General features: G+C 40.1%; 1 protein-coding gene across 24 annotated transcripts in view; it reads left to right on the forward strand.

Moving 5' to 3' along the window:
• The window catches only part of LOC114144216 (plectin-like), a 122,041-nt gene that overhangs the window by 68,551 nt on the left and 35,293 nt on the right, over positions 1–18,197 (forward strand). For 10 of the 24 annotated variants that reach the window (XM_028016783.1, XM_028016792.1, XM_028016787.1 and 7 more), the window contains exons 2-4: positions 13,115–13,176; positions 16,288–16,302; positions 17,228–17,317. In XM_028016783.1, the coding sequence (XP_027872584.1) occupies positions 13,115–13,176; positions 16,288–16,302; positions 17,228–17,317 (167 nt within the window). Of the gene's footprint in view, positions 1–1,749; positions 1,865–10,370; positions 10,754–13,114; positions 13,177–16,287; positions 16,303–17,227; positions 17,318–18,197 lie in introns of those variants that run through there. The other 14 variants (XM_028016785.1, XM_028016793.1, XM_028016790.1 and 11 more) reach the window with 6 other exon arrangements.

The following is an 18,197-nucleotide window of genomic DNA, read 5'->3' on the forward strand; positions in this document are numbered from 1 at the left end:
CCCAAGCGAATGGAACTCCCTTACGGGATGTTCATGTTGAGCTGATTTATTTATAAGCTGCGGAGGCTCCATGGAAACACATCAGGTCCTTCGGTTTATATATACCAACTGCTGCTTCACCCGTCCATTGTGTTAGACGGTAGCTTCCCTGGGTCCTGTTCAAATTTCAGGAGTTGACACAGGATACGTCATCTTTGTGTTCACTTTTATTCATCGGCCACTTGTTTTTCTTTTCGTTTTCTCGGGGAACAAAAGGATCTTAATGTCAAAACACAATTCTCAAATCCACCAGTTTCAACTGGTTAACGTAGCATTTTTAGAGTTAAGGAAGGCTAGCATGTAGATTTCCTTCAAGTTTCTTTTTCATATTCAGTTTTTGGAACTATGCTTCCAAATATATTTGGAACATATTCCAAATATATTTGGAATATGTGATACAGAAGTGATTACTTCTGTATCACTTCAGGTTTGTAAATCTACCCAAATAGCCAAAAAAAAGAAAATTGATTTATGCGGAGTGTGAAAGTGTGGCTATCAAAATATTAGACCCTACCAAATTTTGCATCAAAGCAGGCTTTTCCAATCATAATATTCCACAAATGAATATCACTGTGATGATTCAGATGTTGCACAGCTCTATTTGGCAGCATAAATCCCAGCTATATGAACATGTCTGAGAATTAAAAGGGATTTTTCAACTATTTTGAAATTCTCTCATGCAGTTACAATGCCTTCTGTGTAACATCTGTGTCGTCGATGCAATTCAGTTTCACATCTTAGCGAATAAGGAATTATAGTTTTAAAAAGTCACAAAATTACGCTGCTATTTGTCATATAAGATGAAATAATTAGTTTTTTGCTAAAAAAAAAAAAGTTGCCACTGTTGGTAACTTACTGGCTTTGTTCCTATACTTAAGAACTTTTCAGAAAGAAAATCTGTATCGGCCAAGTTTGGAATCGATCGGCGATCGGACCAGAAAACCGCAGTCGGTTACATCCCTGTTTACCGCAGTATCTCCTTCAGTTCTGATGTAGAATAACTCAGCTGTGCCTGTCATCAGCGTTTTACTACGGTCAGTTCACGTGTCAAAGTGTACGGTTTCATTTGGCCCGACATCCAGATCATAACTCTGGCTGTAGTTTTATTGTATCTAAACATCTAAATTACTCCTACAAGCCACGGGACAAAGATCAGGTTTAAAGCAGGTGTTCAGCTTCTGAATTTTCATATTAAGACTAAGAGAGCCCTGAGGAAACTGTAAATGCAAAACAAATACACACAGCGATAGAATAACGCTATCGAAGATTTGCCTTGTAAAAGGCCTTGCCCTGTTTATTACAAAATGAACCTCTGACACACGCCGCACATGTAAGGGGGCTGTAAAACACAATGATACGATAAAAGAGTTCCAGGTGAAACGGGACAGTCAGAAAACAGTTCACACTGAGCACAATCATATGACTGGATTACATGATTCCAGGGTGAGATTTAGCACTTATTTTAATTCTATTCCCTGCGTGGATCACCTGTGGCGTTGTCCTGCTGAATGAGTGAAAAGCTGAAACGATAATCGTCACTCAAAAGAAAATTATGTTGAATTACCTGTCTGTTATCTTTTGTTTTGTCCATAATGAAGGGGGCAGGGCACGAGAGCTTTATTTCACCGGTTAGAAAATTGTTCCTGTTTACGCGTCACACACCATCTGGCTCTGGCTGTCGGAAACACAGAGGGATTGTGAGTGGGTTTCTTTAATGCCAGGATTATGGATTTCATTGGGCCGGATAAGTGGGAGACCTATCTGCATGACATGAATTCATACACAGATCGACTCAGACACCTGCCCTCTATGTTGACCTTTGCAGGTGAGTGGTGATTATGATCTGCTTGGGGAGGAGTTTCTTTGTTGATCTGTGCTGCTTTCAGTGTGGTCATGCAGCGTGGGACACTGTCTTGAGCTTAAAAAAAAAAAAAGATCTAAACCAGTGGTCCCCGACCTTTTTATTACCACGGACCGGTCAAGACTTGGCAATTTTGCCGCAGGCCGCGGGAGGGGGGCAGGCAGGTTGGGGTAGTGGGGAGGGGCGGAACAAAAATCTTTGTTCCGCCCCCAAACAACAAAGGTGTTTGTTCAGTAATGCTTCTGCGTGTTGGTGTTCCCGCTAAAGCCTTTTTTAATTTTTTTTGCTCCGATTTTCCCTTTACGACAATCCTACAACGTCCTGCAGTGTGCGGTGTGTCATATCATGCAGAGCGGGCTTGGACTGTGGGAATCACCTACCGGGATAAATCCATTCTCCTGTCTCTCCTCTTGGCCTTTTCCCCTTCCAAAGACATCTGATCTGTTTCTTACTCATTTTGCTGCTTGTGGGCTCAATGTTGGAGCGCAAGACCTAACCGAGAAAATCCGGTTAAAGGATTTTCAAAATAAAAGATTCTCCAGACTCAACATAAAACGGAAATATTTAATTATTCCCCGCGGTCCGGGGGTTTGGGACTACTGATCTAAACAATGAATAAGGCTTCCTCCGACTGAACTGTGCTTTACATTTCTAACTGTTTTTGTACTTTTTCAACATTCTTGTGCCTCTCCCCCCACTAATTTAAAGTTTTATGTACTGTAAATGTTACAAATAAGTATAAAAGCGATCTCTGTGTAAAGGCTTCATTCATACAAAAGTAAGCACAGCTGCTCTCTGCAAAGCTGGCGTTTAATTTCATTTCATAAATGAAAAGGTAAATATTTTGTGTATATAGGTGCACCATCTCCTGATGGTGTTTCAGAGATATGAGTCACCGCACCTCACGCGACCCACCTGCTTTGACTACACACACATTTTGTAGAACACCTGTCAGATAGGGTTGGGCTTCCTCACAGTGGGAAATCTCTCCCGGCTCAATAAGCAATATCATTTCTGCAGGGTCTTAAGACGCATGAAAATCTTCAATTTAAACATTCCAGTGTCAGAACTTAAAAAGATTTAAATAAGTGCAAAAGTTTCCAATAAATAAGTATAAATGTCTTTTTTAGGATGTTGACATCAAAAATTTGTGGTCACTTTTCCCAGAACGACCTTCTTTGGGCGAATCATCAACAATTTCTAAGTGTTGAAAGTGTTAAATGCTCACTGCGAAATTGAGACCACAAAACATTCCAAAGGCACCAAGATCATTTAACAAACTTATCTTTGGTTCTAGGTATAAACACCTCCATGCTTAAGAGGGGTTAGATAACGGACGGATGAATAGTTTGATCATAGGAGTTGGGCAAACGGCTGCAACCTTGATACAGAGCAACTCAGGTGGCTGTATGATGCTGTGGGAACGCCTATCTTTAGCAGAGGCAGGGAAGCTGATGAGAAGCTAGATGGAGGTAAATACAGGGTAAACCGTACTGATTGACGTGAATATTTATCTTGCAGTAGGAAAGAGACCCTAAATATATCCAAATTATAATGAATAATTCAGATCAAATATAGCCCATTGCTTCAAATGGTGCAGTCAAAGTCCAGACTTTATTCTAATTGAGAGGCAACTAATGATCACAGACACTCGTTATTCTACTTGACTTGGCATACTCCAAAAGACTTACAGTAGCAAATGAAGTGAAAAGTGGTTCCACTTGGGTGTTGTTTCTGTGGAGAAAATGCATGCCACACCTTTCAGATTTTTAGTCATATAAATACCTAAAGCAACATATCTTTTTCCTTCCACATTCTCTGTGTTGGTCTTTCACAAAACAATCACAATAAAATACACTGAGGTTGCAATGGGATGAAAAGTTAAAGGAATATGAAGCTATTTTCAAAGTAATTAAGAGTAACGTTACTCTAAATAACAACATAATGAATGTGCAAACCTTGAACTCTTAACTTGAGTGCAAGATAAAACCTTCACCAGAGCTGGGGTCGTTAAGGTGTTGAAAACAATCAACATTGGAGGATCTTTTGGTAGAATATTGTCCATTATTTTGACTTTTTAACGCCATTCATCTGCCTGTTGTCGCCAAATTGTCTAGAAGACGAATTAGAACCATGGCGAATTCATAAACCGTGTTCCCCTCAGGTCCATGGACTGTGGTAGGAAACTGCAGGCACAGCAAAAATAAAAAAAGCAAAACACATCAACTCCACAAAAGAAGGTGCCAGCTGGCTATTGTGTTTGGCCACGAGTTTCTTTCCCCCCACAGGGCAAAACCCCTGGTAGAATATAAATAGAAGTCTTGTTGGTTTATACGACAACATGCTTGTTTTTTATTTTCCATTAACATATTTCAGTTTCTTTCTTTAAAAGTTCAAACTTTATCTCTCTTGGAGACGCAGGCTGTACCTGAACGTTGGTTGCGTTTGTGCTCTGTCGCCACCTAGTGGTGAAACAGTTTCTCCACGCAGCAGGAAACAGTGGTGTAATGTTCAAAAGACGGTGTTTTCCCCCTCGTGTGTCAGATCGGTCAGCTCCGAGACCTCCTCCCTGGTCTAAAAATACCGCCATGAGTAAGAGTCAGTCACAGTTACCCACTCAGGCGCGTGGTGCTTCCTGTTTGTAGACGTTGTCATAGAAACACATCTCAAGTTCCAATTTTTTCCGCGTTTAGCCGCCAAACGTTGAGGCTAAGACGGCGAACGGAAACATCACGTGGCATGAAGATAGATTAAGATACCAGATGAGAAATGAGGAACCTTTAGATTTTCATCTAAAGGCTGGAACTAACCAGCCCGTGATTTTCTCCTTACTCATAAATCGGTCCTCTGAAACAGACGGTGGGCTGTTTAACACGTACACCACATCAGTCTTTTCCTCCATATTCTCCATGTTCAGTTTTTTCCTTACCTGATTTCAGACGGGGAGATAATCTTGACCGTGATTGTTTTCCAGATTCCATGAACAAACCAATTCCTTGATCTCACCTGCAGAGGGAGACACAAGCTCTTTTTAATCTGCTGTGTCCTCACAAAACTGCAGCTCAGAGGCTTTTTTTCCCTCCCCATCCATCTTTTCTTATTCTTATTCAACTAACACACACACACACACACACACACGGACCCACATTTGGTCCCCTTCACAGACTCTCCTGCAGCTGGTCTATTTTTAAAACCACTCAGCTGCTCTGGTTAATCCGAAGGCTTGTTGAGTCTGTGATAAACTAGGTTTTCATATTCATCATCAGATCTATTTCTGACAGCACGGCGATCCAGGATAAGTGGACGTCGTTTCATGCCACAGCTATGGCAAACATGCCTGCGATTAGCGTACGAAGCAACAACGTTGTGTCCGCTTACAGCTTCTGCTTCTGCTAAGACAACAACATCACATCAAACCATATTAGAACCTTAAAAATATTAATGAAAAAAAAAAAAAAAAACTTTCAAAGACCTGTGCCAGGAATATGACAAAACTTTTATCTGATGTATTGTAATCTCCTACCTGCATTTAGCCACATATTTAGATTTGGTGATTTTAAGCTAATTAGCATAGACATATTCTGACAGTTTCAACATAAATGTTGTTAACTTAAAGCCTCAAACTTCAACCTATTTTGAGGGGGATTTATTTCAGAAAAACAAAAAGTAGTGCGTAATTGTGAACTTAGGAAAAGTGTGATGGAGATTTGTATTCAACAACCCCAAAGTCAAATTTAGTTGTAGGGATCGTATCGTTTATCATTTATCACTTATCACGATTTTTTAAAATTATGCTAGGGATTTTGATTTAGCATCGTCATGAATCATTTATTGATAGTAAATATTTTTTTAAAAACTGATAGTCTTACCCAGAAATGTTTTTTTTGTTGCTGTTTTCTCCACAGTTAGCTCCACAAACCCATCAAGAAACACCAGCAAATAAAAATAATAATAATACAATGCAATCACCATGTGCATTCTAGTGATATACATCATACTTTTTTAAGTAAGTGACATCCTGTAGAAAACCATTTCAAACAGAAATATTTTTTTTTCTTCATAATTTTATTGTTATCAAAATAGTACCACAAAATATTGCGATAAAATTCTAAGCCCATATCGTCCACCACTAATTTGTACAACCAACATTCACAGCAATTATAACTGCACACTGGACATGCTGTGCCTTTCTTTCAGCTGTGATGTATCACATATGTGGAGTCCATGCATAATAGCTGGTCAGTCAGTAATAATTATTATAAACCATGTTTCATTGAAAAGCCATGTAGAGGCTTTTCTGATTTAAATCTAGAAAAAAATAATATAAAGTTTGCCTTTATAGCGTGAAAAAATGTAGAAAAACGCAAGATGGCGAATGCAGACAGTGGATATCACTGCTTTTGATCTTTATGAACCCTAACCTCTAGGCGGGCCCATCATCCTGTCAAGGATCGCTCTGAGCGAAGCATTCCTCCGGCGCTCAGACAGAAATACGATCCAACACGCTCCCAACGGCCGCCAACCTTCCCCGCCTCTTTTTTTCTTTTTTTTTCTCTCATCCTGCTCCTTTCTCCTTTCTCCTCTTCAAACAATGTATGAGATAATCCCGGGGCTGTGGAGATAATCCCGTTCCGGAGTTTTATCAGCTTTCTTGATGTCGTCTGCAAGGCGTGTCACACTTTCACCTGAATTCGCCAACAGAACAGTCGAGGTCAGTCATGAGGGTGGATAAGTGAGATGGTGAAATGAAGCAACCTTATATGGAAGGGAAATAAATCAGTGCAGCTTTTTTTTTTTTTTTTTTTTTTTTTTTACGGTTCTGCTATGAAAGGTGTCGCCTTCCCTCTCTGTGAACTCTTGTATTTTCTTTGCAGCTCAGCTCTTTCAGAAACCATAATGACACATTCTTAGAATTCCTTTGTCCGCTAATTTGCTCGGGTTCTTGTTTCCAAAAGCATAAATGCAGGTTTCTCTAGTCTCAAGTGGCTGAAAGCTCAGCTGTGCTTTTCTTTGTTGTAGATTAGAAGCATTTCAACAGTTCTACAAAAAAACAACAACAAAAAAACCCCAGAAATGTATCTGCTTATTTTATTGTTTAATGCAAAAAATTAGCTGTAAAAACAAAAGTGGCGACAACCGAGAACGTATAGTCCATGTAGGTCTACATATGTAGCATTTCTGATTTGGAAGGTTATAGTTTGCCACCAGAAATAAAATAAATAAATAAAAAAACTAGGGATTCATTCTTTAAAACCATAAATGCTTCTAAAACGGTTTCTAAACTGTCTGAGCAGGTCAACCCAGACATATTCTGATTATAAGATTTTGAAAACCATTTGGCCCTGAAGTGCAACGTTTTATTTATTTTTATTTTTTTAAATCTAACCTCTAAGTCTGGGAGTGCTGAGGCTGACTGTGTTCAAATCGTTTACCGGATAATGAAATCACAAAGTGAGAAAAGGAAGAACAAACATGGCAGTCCATCATAAACAATCATCCAACCACAAACTGATCATTTAGGGAGAAAGGAAAAAAAAAACTTTCTCTCTATTTTTTTACTCCTCTCATAAAGAGCCAGATTGTTCCATCTGGTTTTGATGAAGCCAGATGAGGGAGCAAAGTAATAAGCATGTTGAGAACTTAATGATATGTCTCCTTTTAGGAGGGAAGATCTCATGACTAAGACGTTCCATGCTTCTTTTCTTCTTTTCTTTTTTTTTATGTGCCGCATTCCCATTCGCGTCCCCCTTATAGTTTTTTTCCCATGGGGCTCTGAAAGATTTTGTAATTGGGGCAAGTTCCAATGTCGGAGAATCACTGAGCGTTCATTCACTGGGCAAATGAACCAACACTTTTTTTCAATAAAATCTATAAGTTAAACTAAAACTGTTAACTTTTTTTTTTTTTTTAGATTTTTCATGTTACGGAAATGGTTTCATTGGAATTTAGTGATCGATCAACACAAAATAGTGTATCATCGTTTTCACGAATGCAAATCTGAAAAGTGCAATTCATTAGTATTTAGAGCCCCGACAATCTGACGCCACAAAATAAAAACCCTGTGCAACCAAACTTATGGTAAAGCATGGCGGTGGCGTCATTGTGGTGTGCATGGGGCGCTGAAAACGGGCAGCGTTGATGTGAAATGATGCGCAAGACTTGACGCTTGTATGGTGATTTTTCTTCTAAAATGATTTTGCAAAGGCGAATGACATGAAACATTAAAATGTGCAAAGCTGATTGAGAAATATGCCAAAGATTTAGAGCTGCGTCTGTCACCAAAACGTGGTTTTTCCTTTCAGTAGACTCGATACAAATTCAGAGCCACTTTTTTTCCTTTTTTCTCCCACTTCAACGCCATGCACTACTTTGTATTGATCTATCACAAAAAATCTAATAAAACGCCGTACCAGAAGTTATTGTACTATAAAACAAAACCGTGAATACCTTAAACATGCATAAAAAAATTTCTGAAAGGCACTGAAAATATTTTTTACAATCAAAAGCCGTCAGTTTTTGGAGAAATTCCTTCCCCGGCCCGGATTTAATTGCCTCCCTGCGCGCCTCACCCTAATTCCACTGCTTGCCTAGACATTGTAGAACTACAAAGGCGTGTCTCCAAATTTGCGAGCGTGGCTTAAGGTGAGTCAACACACTTGCGCCGCTCCACGCCAGCAGGTCCGCACAGATCCCCTGGTGCTGACACATTCGGCGTCTTCGTGTTCACACAGGTTGTGCAGAAAATTGCTGCGCTCAGAAGGAGATAAAGGGCTCTTTAATGCCCCTTAAAGTAATACAAGGCAGGGTTGAGTCATGGTAGGTATATATATTTGTACGCCCAAAGGGTCAAAGTGTAGCAAACAAAGGTTATTCTATGACTTTTAGCACATGTAGTCACTGTCTACATGGAAATATTTTCCGTTTATAACAGGAATAAAAAAAATGTTCATTTAATTAATAAAAAGTTAGCGTTATTAGTAACAGAAGACACCCAACAATGTATAGATGTTGGCAGAATCTGTAAACATTACAGACAACTTTTCTACAGTTGCTTCTTTCACACAACTCTTAAATATAAAAGGTTTTTCATAAATCCGATCTCTCACAAGTACCCGATATAATCGTTTTTCTTATTTTTTGCAACTTCTATTGATTTTACTTTCCCAGAAGAAGACTTTATATCTAAGTCAGACTCTAATCCAGAAGATCCACGGTGCTTTGCGAAAGCTTTCATACTCCTTTAGCATTTGCTCGTTTTTGCTACGTCACAACCGCAGACCTCAGGCTGTTTTTATTGGGATCTTAGCTATAGACCAGCACAGCCACCGACATGGCGTACCTTGTAAACTATCCGCTGCAATCACAGCTGCAAGTCAAACCGTATTAGATGGTCAACATCCCTTTTTTCTTTTTAAAGTCTTGTCACAAATTCTCAATCAAAATTAGGACTGGACTTTGACTGGGGAGTTCCGACACGAGTGTGTTTTGACATAAACCATTAAATTACAGCTCTTGGCTGTATCTTTAATCTCGTTGTACATGTGTATAGTGACAAACAAACAATAAATTCAATTCAGTTTGTGGTTGTCGTTTTGATGATCTGACTGGATCTCAAGCCTTTTCCAGCCTCTTTTAGGTTTTCCTTTCCGTATTGCCCATATTTAGCTCAATCATCTGCCTATCAACTCTGACTAGCTTTCTGTCCTAGGTGGAGCACTACGATTTAACATAGGGATGGTTGCATGAAGGCCAAAGGTCAGTTTTCATCTCGTATGAACCAGAGTGTCATCAAGATTTAAAAATTAATAAATCTTGCAAACAAACTCGCATTTCTGATGGGTGTTTTGTTTATATCCTCTCAAGGAACTGCAGTCAAATCACAAACAAACGGTATAAAAACACCCATCACAAGCTCTTTTTCTTGCATGTCAGGGCTGATTTCATGCATCACAGTCTAGAAAATGTAACAGCCACTCCCAAAACGAGTTCAGCCCCCCCACTCTCCCCTTCTTCTTTACGGTAGCGAGCTTCTTATTGGAAATGCCTGAGGAATGCCATGAATAAGAGATGAGTAACCAGAGATCATTGTGTGCCTCTGTAGTCAGCGTGTGAGTCTTTTCACCTTTTTGTCAAATCTATTTCTCAACATTCTTCATTTATCTGTCGTTTAATGTATTCAAAGCCATAATAAACCCGTCAGCAGGTTGACTTTATTACCTTCTGCGTTTTAGTTTTCTTGCGCAAGCCATAAAGTGATAGGACGCTCAGGTTACCACACCTCAGCCTCACCCAGCGCTCTCATCATGTTCGGCGCAATGCAACAGGAAGGGGTGTGTCCAGAGTCCGACCCGCCGCGTCTTCCGCACGTCGACGTCACTGAGCACACAGAACTTCACTCACCAGGGCAGGCTCACACTCTGTAGCCTGCAGGCACAACACAGTGGAAGAAAGGGGGAGGAAAAAAAAGAGAGAGAAAAAAAACAGGAAGAAAAAAAGAAGGGCTGAGCCGAAAAACCAATGAGGGAGCGAGGAGGTTAGTAGAGGATAGAAAGGCAGAGAAATCATAGGTTTGTGAAGAGCTTAGTGGATTCTGGCCACAGGACTTGCACACTCTGGAGCAAACCGACAGGGCCAAAGATAGAAGCAAGAAACGCAGAGGTTCCCGTCGAGAGGAGGCTCGCCACCGACCTTTTTGTCATTAGGAATATTATTTTGCGAGCCGACAGACAATGACAATGAACTCTCAGCAGCAGAAGTACAGGAATTTCTCCACTGACAGTCTGGGGAGAGACAGGACGCCCTCAGATGATGGGTATTACCAAGGGATGCTGAAGTCTACGGACGGGAGGAAAGGTACCAGTATGGCTCCGCTCAATTGCAAGCCTTGGTCTTGATCCGTTACTTTAATAGTATGTGAAAAGCTGCTGGGCAGGAATAAAGTTTTGGGTTGTTTTAATGGGAAGAAGGAAAAGCAGAGCTCAGGTTGGAGAACTTTATATCAGACTTGTCTAACAGACATTCATCACTTTTTTTTTCAGTGGATATGAATATATTATAGGATTCTATTTTATGAACTGTGACAGAGTGACTTACATTTTTAGAAAAAGGTACAGGATACTCCCTCCTTATTTCACCAGCAGCTTCCTATCTTGTCACCAAAGCAAAACTGAATCACAATTTCCCTTGTTTCATGAGTATGTTTGGAAGTCAGTCACTATAGCAACAGTCTATTTATCTTCTATGGTAGTCAAAATGATTAATGAGCTATATTTACATGAAGACACGTCCACTTCTTTTGTAAATATAAAAAGTTGTGACTGTCTACTGTAAAAAAAAAAAACCTTTCGTATCTCCAATCATGTTACCTTTTTGTACTTAATGACTTTCCTTCAAGTGTTGACTCCTTTGCGTCAGTGATTCATGTTTATATATTGTATCCTTGCATGTGATGCCTGAAGGTTACTCAGCCTCTATAGGCTTTTCTAATACAGTTTACTTAAAGAAGGCAGAAATGCACCAATCAGGCTTTTACTAGACCAACACCAATGTCCAGTTTTCTGGGACGTCCAATGAATATAATAAATTAAGATGAAAAAAACGATGGATGCTCTTTTGATAGATTTGAATGTATCAAATCTAGCTTAGGAATTTATTAAGCTCAAAAAAGTACGTTTAACGTCAAACTGATGTGTTTGTTGATTTAAAAAAAAGGATCAGTTTTATATTCACTTGCAATTATTTTTCATATTATTAAAAAATATCAGATTTTAAGGCTTTTGAACTGACAATTACCAGTGATATTGTGGTAGGGTTGAGAGGGGTTTTGCCCTCACATTTCCTTTTGAGATAAAAATTTTTCCCTCCTTGACAGGAAGTTGAACCACTGAGGTCACATACCTTTCCTCAGTGCATATAGCTTTGAAAATAAAATAAGGTTCACGCTCTAATTGGGAGTGAACAAGGTTTTCCTAGAAGACCGTTTAATAAAACATGCATATTTGCTGTCTTGCCAGTGTTGGGGGGGAAGCTAATGTAGCCTGTGGGTGTCAATTTTTCTGTTTGTGTTGAATCAGTATTCTTTGCTTTCATTGCTGGGTGTGTCGGTGTGTGAAGGCACTCGGGTCACACCCTTACACTGATAACACTGAGCGGACTTTGCGTTGTGTCGTCGTTTGTATGAAATTGACTTAAATGTCGCTAAAGGAGCGTCCCTATGAGACACATCGAGTGGTAGTTTCTCAAGCTAGCCGGTTTGTGCTTTTTGGCTGTGAAAGATGATTAAATCTGCTTGGTTAAAAATGTTAACAGATCTGTCAGGGAGCCAGAAACAGACGCATTCCCATAGTTGAAAGTCGCAGAAACACACCTTGTGGTTTTCTGGGGGGTTTTTTCTCCCTCTTGAAGATCCCAACACCAAGTGAAAATGTACATGTTTGTTGTGTTAATGGGTGTGTTCGGCACCTCCGTCTTGTTCTTTCTTGTTGGGGGGGGAAAACTGCTCCCGCTAATAGTTTTCATGCCAAGTTACAATCCCACAGAGAGTCCTTGCGCTCACCTGAACGCTTCGACTTCGAAATCTTTTCATCTTTGGCTTTGTTTTGTTTTCTTGCAGTGATGTCACTCAGTGAAACATGAGCTTGTTCTGGACAAATGGGGGTGAATGTGCTGTGATGTAGCCTGAGTCAGATGGTGGCGTACGCAGAAGTACCTTTTCCACCCAGCAAGGGAGTTCTGTGTCTTTGTTGTGTAATAGTGTTGTGGTAATCTTACAGTGGGAATCTTGCAATATGCCTGCTACAGCCAGGGGGCACAAAAATAAAGGCAGTTCTGTACATACCTGAACTTTCACATGCAGAATGGGAATTATACATCACCAGTTTAGATGTTTGTAGATTAGCATTGACATAAGCAGTCGAGGCAAAATCGGAAAATTTGAGTAAGTTGTAACAAAGCTGGTATTATTTGTTGTTTTGTAGTGGGTTCTGTTATGTTTCGCTTTAAAACTAATGTGCAGCCCTTTTCAAACCTCCCATGGCAAAAAAAAGTTCTAGATTCCGCATGTGTGTATGGGTTTTAAGCTACACTTTATTTGTTAAGTACATGCATGCTAAACCAAAGGGCCCATACCAGAAATCTTCAGTCTGAATACATTTAGCTTTCCAGATTTGTGTTGTATATTTCTGATGAATGACCCACGGTGTCTCTGTGTTCCAGATGAAAGAGATCGGGTACAGAAGAAAACCTTCACAAAATGGGTTAACAAGCATTTGATAAAGGTAAGACCATCCTCTCCTTTTAGGGACTAAACACACATTAAATGACACATTTTTGCACACATTTGCATTCAATCAGGTCCATTAATGAGGAATTTAGCCTTCGCTATAAACTGTGGCCATTCAAGTTTCATGAAAGATGTCGTCCTGCTGTAGTTTTAAATACATGTGAATATCCCTAGACGAATTCGCTGTTTACTGTCTGTCAACTAGCATTGCAATGTTGTGTGATGGAGATAAGTTGATCAGAATTTTTGTGGCCAATTTCAGATTTTTGTACAGCTCCACTTTTTTCTAGTTGTCTCCTGCCAATACCGATTTTCAATTTTCATACACCAAACAAACTTTGTGGGAGAGCAGTGACTTTCTCACAAAATGTACTTTTAATTTGAAAAAAAATGGAGATTAGCATCTTGTATTACTGTTTAGCATGGCTAGCATGACTAAGACAGCAGTCTATGTAGGATTAGGCTCATACAGATAAATTAGAGCAATTGTAATATATTCTGCCATCCTGTCATCTGTTGAGATGTCTGTCTGACTGTCTGTTTGTCTGTCTTTTATCACTTCTCCCTGACTTCCTTTTTTGAGCCTCGTTGATGCAGAAAATATCCATCTTGTTTTCTTCTTCACCAAGCAACCACTCTTACACTGATGAGTGTTGTAGTTATGGAGACTTATGTTTGCTGATCAGAAAAAGATCATACTTTTTAGTTTCTGACTGGCTGGTTACTATGGTGAGGGCTGATGACTCCTGAAAATCGACCAATTTCACTTACATTCTAGTTGTGTAAATGATAACCAAACGTGATTTTTAAGTAGTTCTCGCCAAAGTTCTCACTAGTACTGATTATTACTTGGCCAAATTCACACTCAATTGATAATTTTTATGAATGATGTATCAACTAAGCTAGAGAGCAGACTCGGTAGTCTCATCAGGTCTCCTTTGAACAGTAGAGAGAGGTCTTACATTTCATCTACTTCATCTCTCACCCGTTCATTGTAAACATCCCCTGCAAATAACTCTGCCACCGTCCTTCCTCCTACTTGTACAAATACAGGCTGACTGGTCGGCCTTTGTCTCACACTCAGACACTCGCATTTCACCGTGATGGCGAGGCTCGCTAGGAGTCCAGCCTGTCATCAGCTGTGTAAAACTTCCATCCGCCTCCGATCAATCACTTACCGCATTCTAATCCCAGGCTGTGGTCTGAAAGCCCACCAGAGAACCATTCATTCACAGAAAGAGAACGGGTCAAAAGAGGACTCGAGGGAGATCCTATGCCGTACCCTGGAACCCCTCATTAGGGTTGAAACCCTAGCCTTTTTGACACACAGCCCCTCCCTCAGAGTAGTTAAAATGTTGCTTGGTTCACCTTAATTTCAGGGAACTCCCACTGGCAGCGGTACATTCACAGCTTTGTGTCTCCACGCTCTGTTCAGCTTATAGACATTGGGCCATTCATTTGCTTAAAATGAAAGCAAAGGAAAACAGGAGACCTTTTTCCATGAATGAGCACCTCTGGCACAGTCAGCGATGACTGTAAGAGAGCTAATTTTGGACTGTTTCTTTGTGTCTCTTGACTGTTCTGTGTGAATGTTGGATGGCGGGTCAAACACATCTGGTCTCAGTTAACTACCGCTGCAAAGGCGGATTCTGTTCTCACCCTAAAGCTCATGATTGAAGCTCACAGTAGCACATGTGCTGCCCAGACTCCTGGGTCTGGTGTCCTAGTTACCATCATACCCGGTTTAAGCTCAATGGCATGTACTGAGAATTTTGTAAGTATTCACATAGGCAGGTAAAAAAAAAAAGTCTGATAAAACCTTCGCTCATTCTTATTCTTTTAATGAGATACCAGTGAGAGGGTTCAAGTTGCAGGAATTTTCTCCAGCTTGGTAGATCCTATAACAACATTGTGCTGTACACTGTCAGTCATTTGGGTGAGAGAGTGCTAATATGCATTTAGCTGTTTGTAAAAATACTTTCGGTCACAAAAAAATAGTCCACATCATGACCAGAAAGTCATAATTTGGAAAGGTGGAGAAACCGTCGGTCCTGCTTGGGTAACGCTTCTTTAAATCAACAAATTCAAGTAGTTCCTTCTCTGTTTTAAAAAGGAGCAATTACAAGATGAAGGACGTTTTTCTAGATCTTCCTGTGTAAAGATAGTTATGCCGAAAAAACATGAAATCTTTCCTCAGTGACATCATACCAGGAGATTCTCACAACCTCACAAGTTGCCATGTGCAGTCAAACACAGAACAAAACATGGTGGAATGTGGTATGGAAAGTGTTAACTTTAAAGACCCCTCGCTGAGGTTAAACTGATTTAATGACTTAATAGTCTGCTTGAAGGGCAGCAGACTAGAACCTACCTGGTTTGTGAAAAGCTGTAAAAGGCCACAGAGTGTTGTTCCCTGCTCAGTAAGTCTCTTCAACTTGCACCAGGGAAGCCTGGAATGTCGGCACAGCTGCAGAATGTGAAAATGTTTCTGTGCAGACTCCTCCTGGGCTTTTCAGGTCCGAACAGAACATAAAAATAATAGAAAGCCATGTTGGAGTGAAAAAAGGTGGAGTCTTCATCTTAGGAAAAGAAAAAAGCGTATGAAACAAGGTGAATCAGACCATAAAGGCTTTCTAACTTAAAGGTTTTACAGATAAGTTCTGACAAACAGTGCAGTTTGTACAACAGTCTGTTATCTTTCAGCACTAAATGTTCAGGTAATCTTCTGGATATACATTTCCAGGGGCTTCAGAACAGAGTGCTGTAATTACCAGGTGGAGATAGATGACTCTTTATTACGTATGGAGTCATACATACTTTTCCTCAAAATACGAGCTATTATATATGAAGTGTGATTTTTGGAATCTGATCTCATATTCAGTCATAGTTTTATAAGATATTTCTGTTTGGTTGGATTATTTTAAAAAGCAGCAAAAATGTGCATACTTCACAGTAATGTGAAGTATACTCAATGATTGTGTAAACAGTGACCCCTGGTGGCCATACTGCGTATAGCAGTGATTATTCTGTCTCGCTCGTTAGCTAGCTGTGTTGCTAATCTCTAACTTATAACTTTCTTTGCATTTCATGGTCTGTCTTCACTAAGCCTGGGAGGGCAGAGGTAGGTGATAGCATGCTGAAATAAGACTGTGTGTCTTCAGTGTCTGTCTGGCATGGAAGGGCACCCCCTCCCCAAGCTTCCCCCCCAGGTTCCAAATATACATTTTCCTGGCACAGTCACGTTTTTTTTTTTTTTTTTTTGCTGTGTTGGCTCACTTCCCGGTTGCAGCTGTACCACAAACTGTTAGTAACTGTTAGTAGTAGTGACAAATACCTGCTGTTAATTTCTTCTGAATGTTGTCAAAACTGTTTCTTTTGGTTGCGAATCACCTTTTTACCACTTAATGTGGACTTTTGTTTTTGTTTTGAGTCATATCTGTAACTTCTTTTGAGCGTTGGCAGCTGCTAGCATCTGGAGCTGCAGTCAGGCTTGGCTCCTGCAGGCTATGCATTCCTAACCCGTGTAGAGGTGTGCTAGTCACAAAGCACTGCTGGATACTGTTGCTGCTGCTTTTCTTTTCTTTTTTTTTTGCCCCCCCCCCCTTTTTTTTTTGAGTCAAAAATGGTATCAAGTGTCATACACACTGAGCAGAATTGAATTCATAAAGTTCATGTAAAAGTAATCATAAAGTGTATTGCAAACAACTGGAAGTGGATAATGCTCTATGTAACTCATACAGTATGTGACCTCAAGGTAAACCAGAATCGAAAAGGTTTTGTAGGATGTGTATAAAAAGTCCATTCATACAAAAATGTAGCAATATCATCTAATAAGTGCAGACAGAGTGTATGCCAACTACTTGAAGAGACTTTCCTGGCAGGGTAGTGACCCCTTCTATCGGGCACACAATAAATATTACACATATTTCGTAGAGGAGACACTCACTGCTGGCAAGTTGAGCAGAAGCTTGATAGCAGCTTAAGCTATTTCTCGGTGTTTGCGTACCCTTGTGACACGTTCTCTTTTTTCCCTTTTCCCCCGGCAGGCACAGCGTCAAGTGGCAGATCTGTATGAAGATCTTCGGGATGGACATAACCTGATCTCGTTGTTGGAGGTCCTCTCCGGAGAAACTCTGGTAAGTTTTCAGTGTTTGTGTTGAGACGATGCCAAAAAAAAAAATTGTGCTTGACGGCTGCATCTTTTTTTTAACTCAGCAATGCTTCACAATTTAACTTAATCCTGATTTATTACATAGGAGGCAATTATTTAATCTGGGATTTGTGCCCTCTCGGAATGAATCACCACAAATCCATCATCTATCAGATGCTAAAGAACCATTTGTAGATTTGCAAACGCCTCTTATTTTCTCTATTTTACCTCTTTTGTTTTGGTTGATCTTTTCATATTATTTTTGGACGTTTCTACATCGATTAAATTCAGCAACAGGCAGTTTTTTTTCTTTCTTTTATTATTATTTTTTGCCTTGAGCTTCAGATCTGTACAGTTTCTCTGCTTACAGCTGCTGTACTTCATCGCTACTAACATCTGCTCCAGCTCTGCCCATCTTCTGAATGCCTTCGAAACTGTGACATATTAATAGCACCGCTCTTGTCTGCGTGTACGTCTGTGAAAAGTTTTCCAATATGATCCACAGTTCTATTCTACACCCCTTCCACCTATTCCTCTTTCTTCTCCTTCTTCTTCCATTGTCCTTCCCTTTAACCTCTGTTCTGATCTTTGCTGTTTGGCCTTCGCCTGCTTTCCGTCACATTTCGCTTGCTAGCCGAGGGAGAAAGACATGGTCAGGAGCGTTCGGCTGGTGAGTGGCTTTGGAACTTACAGTTTGTCCTCCTGTTATGTTTTCACCTGCCCTGTGTCATTGAGTTGGCTGTTGCATGGCATCCATAGAACTCCACTATGGAAATTTGTCCTCCTGTGGATCTCTTTAGTTTCTTTCAATGGCTTTTCAGTATGTCGCTCATGGGGAGGCGTTAAAAATGTACTGATGGTAAATG

This window comes from Xiphophorus couchianus, chromosome 5 (assembly GCF_001444195.1).
Source record: "Xiphophorus couchianus chromosome 5, X_couchianus-1.0, whole genome shotgun sequence".
Classification (NCBI taxonomy): Eukaryota; Metazoa; Chordata; class Actinopteri; order Cyprinodontiformes; family Poeciliidae; genus Xiphophorus; species Xiphophorus couchianus.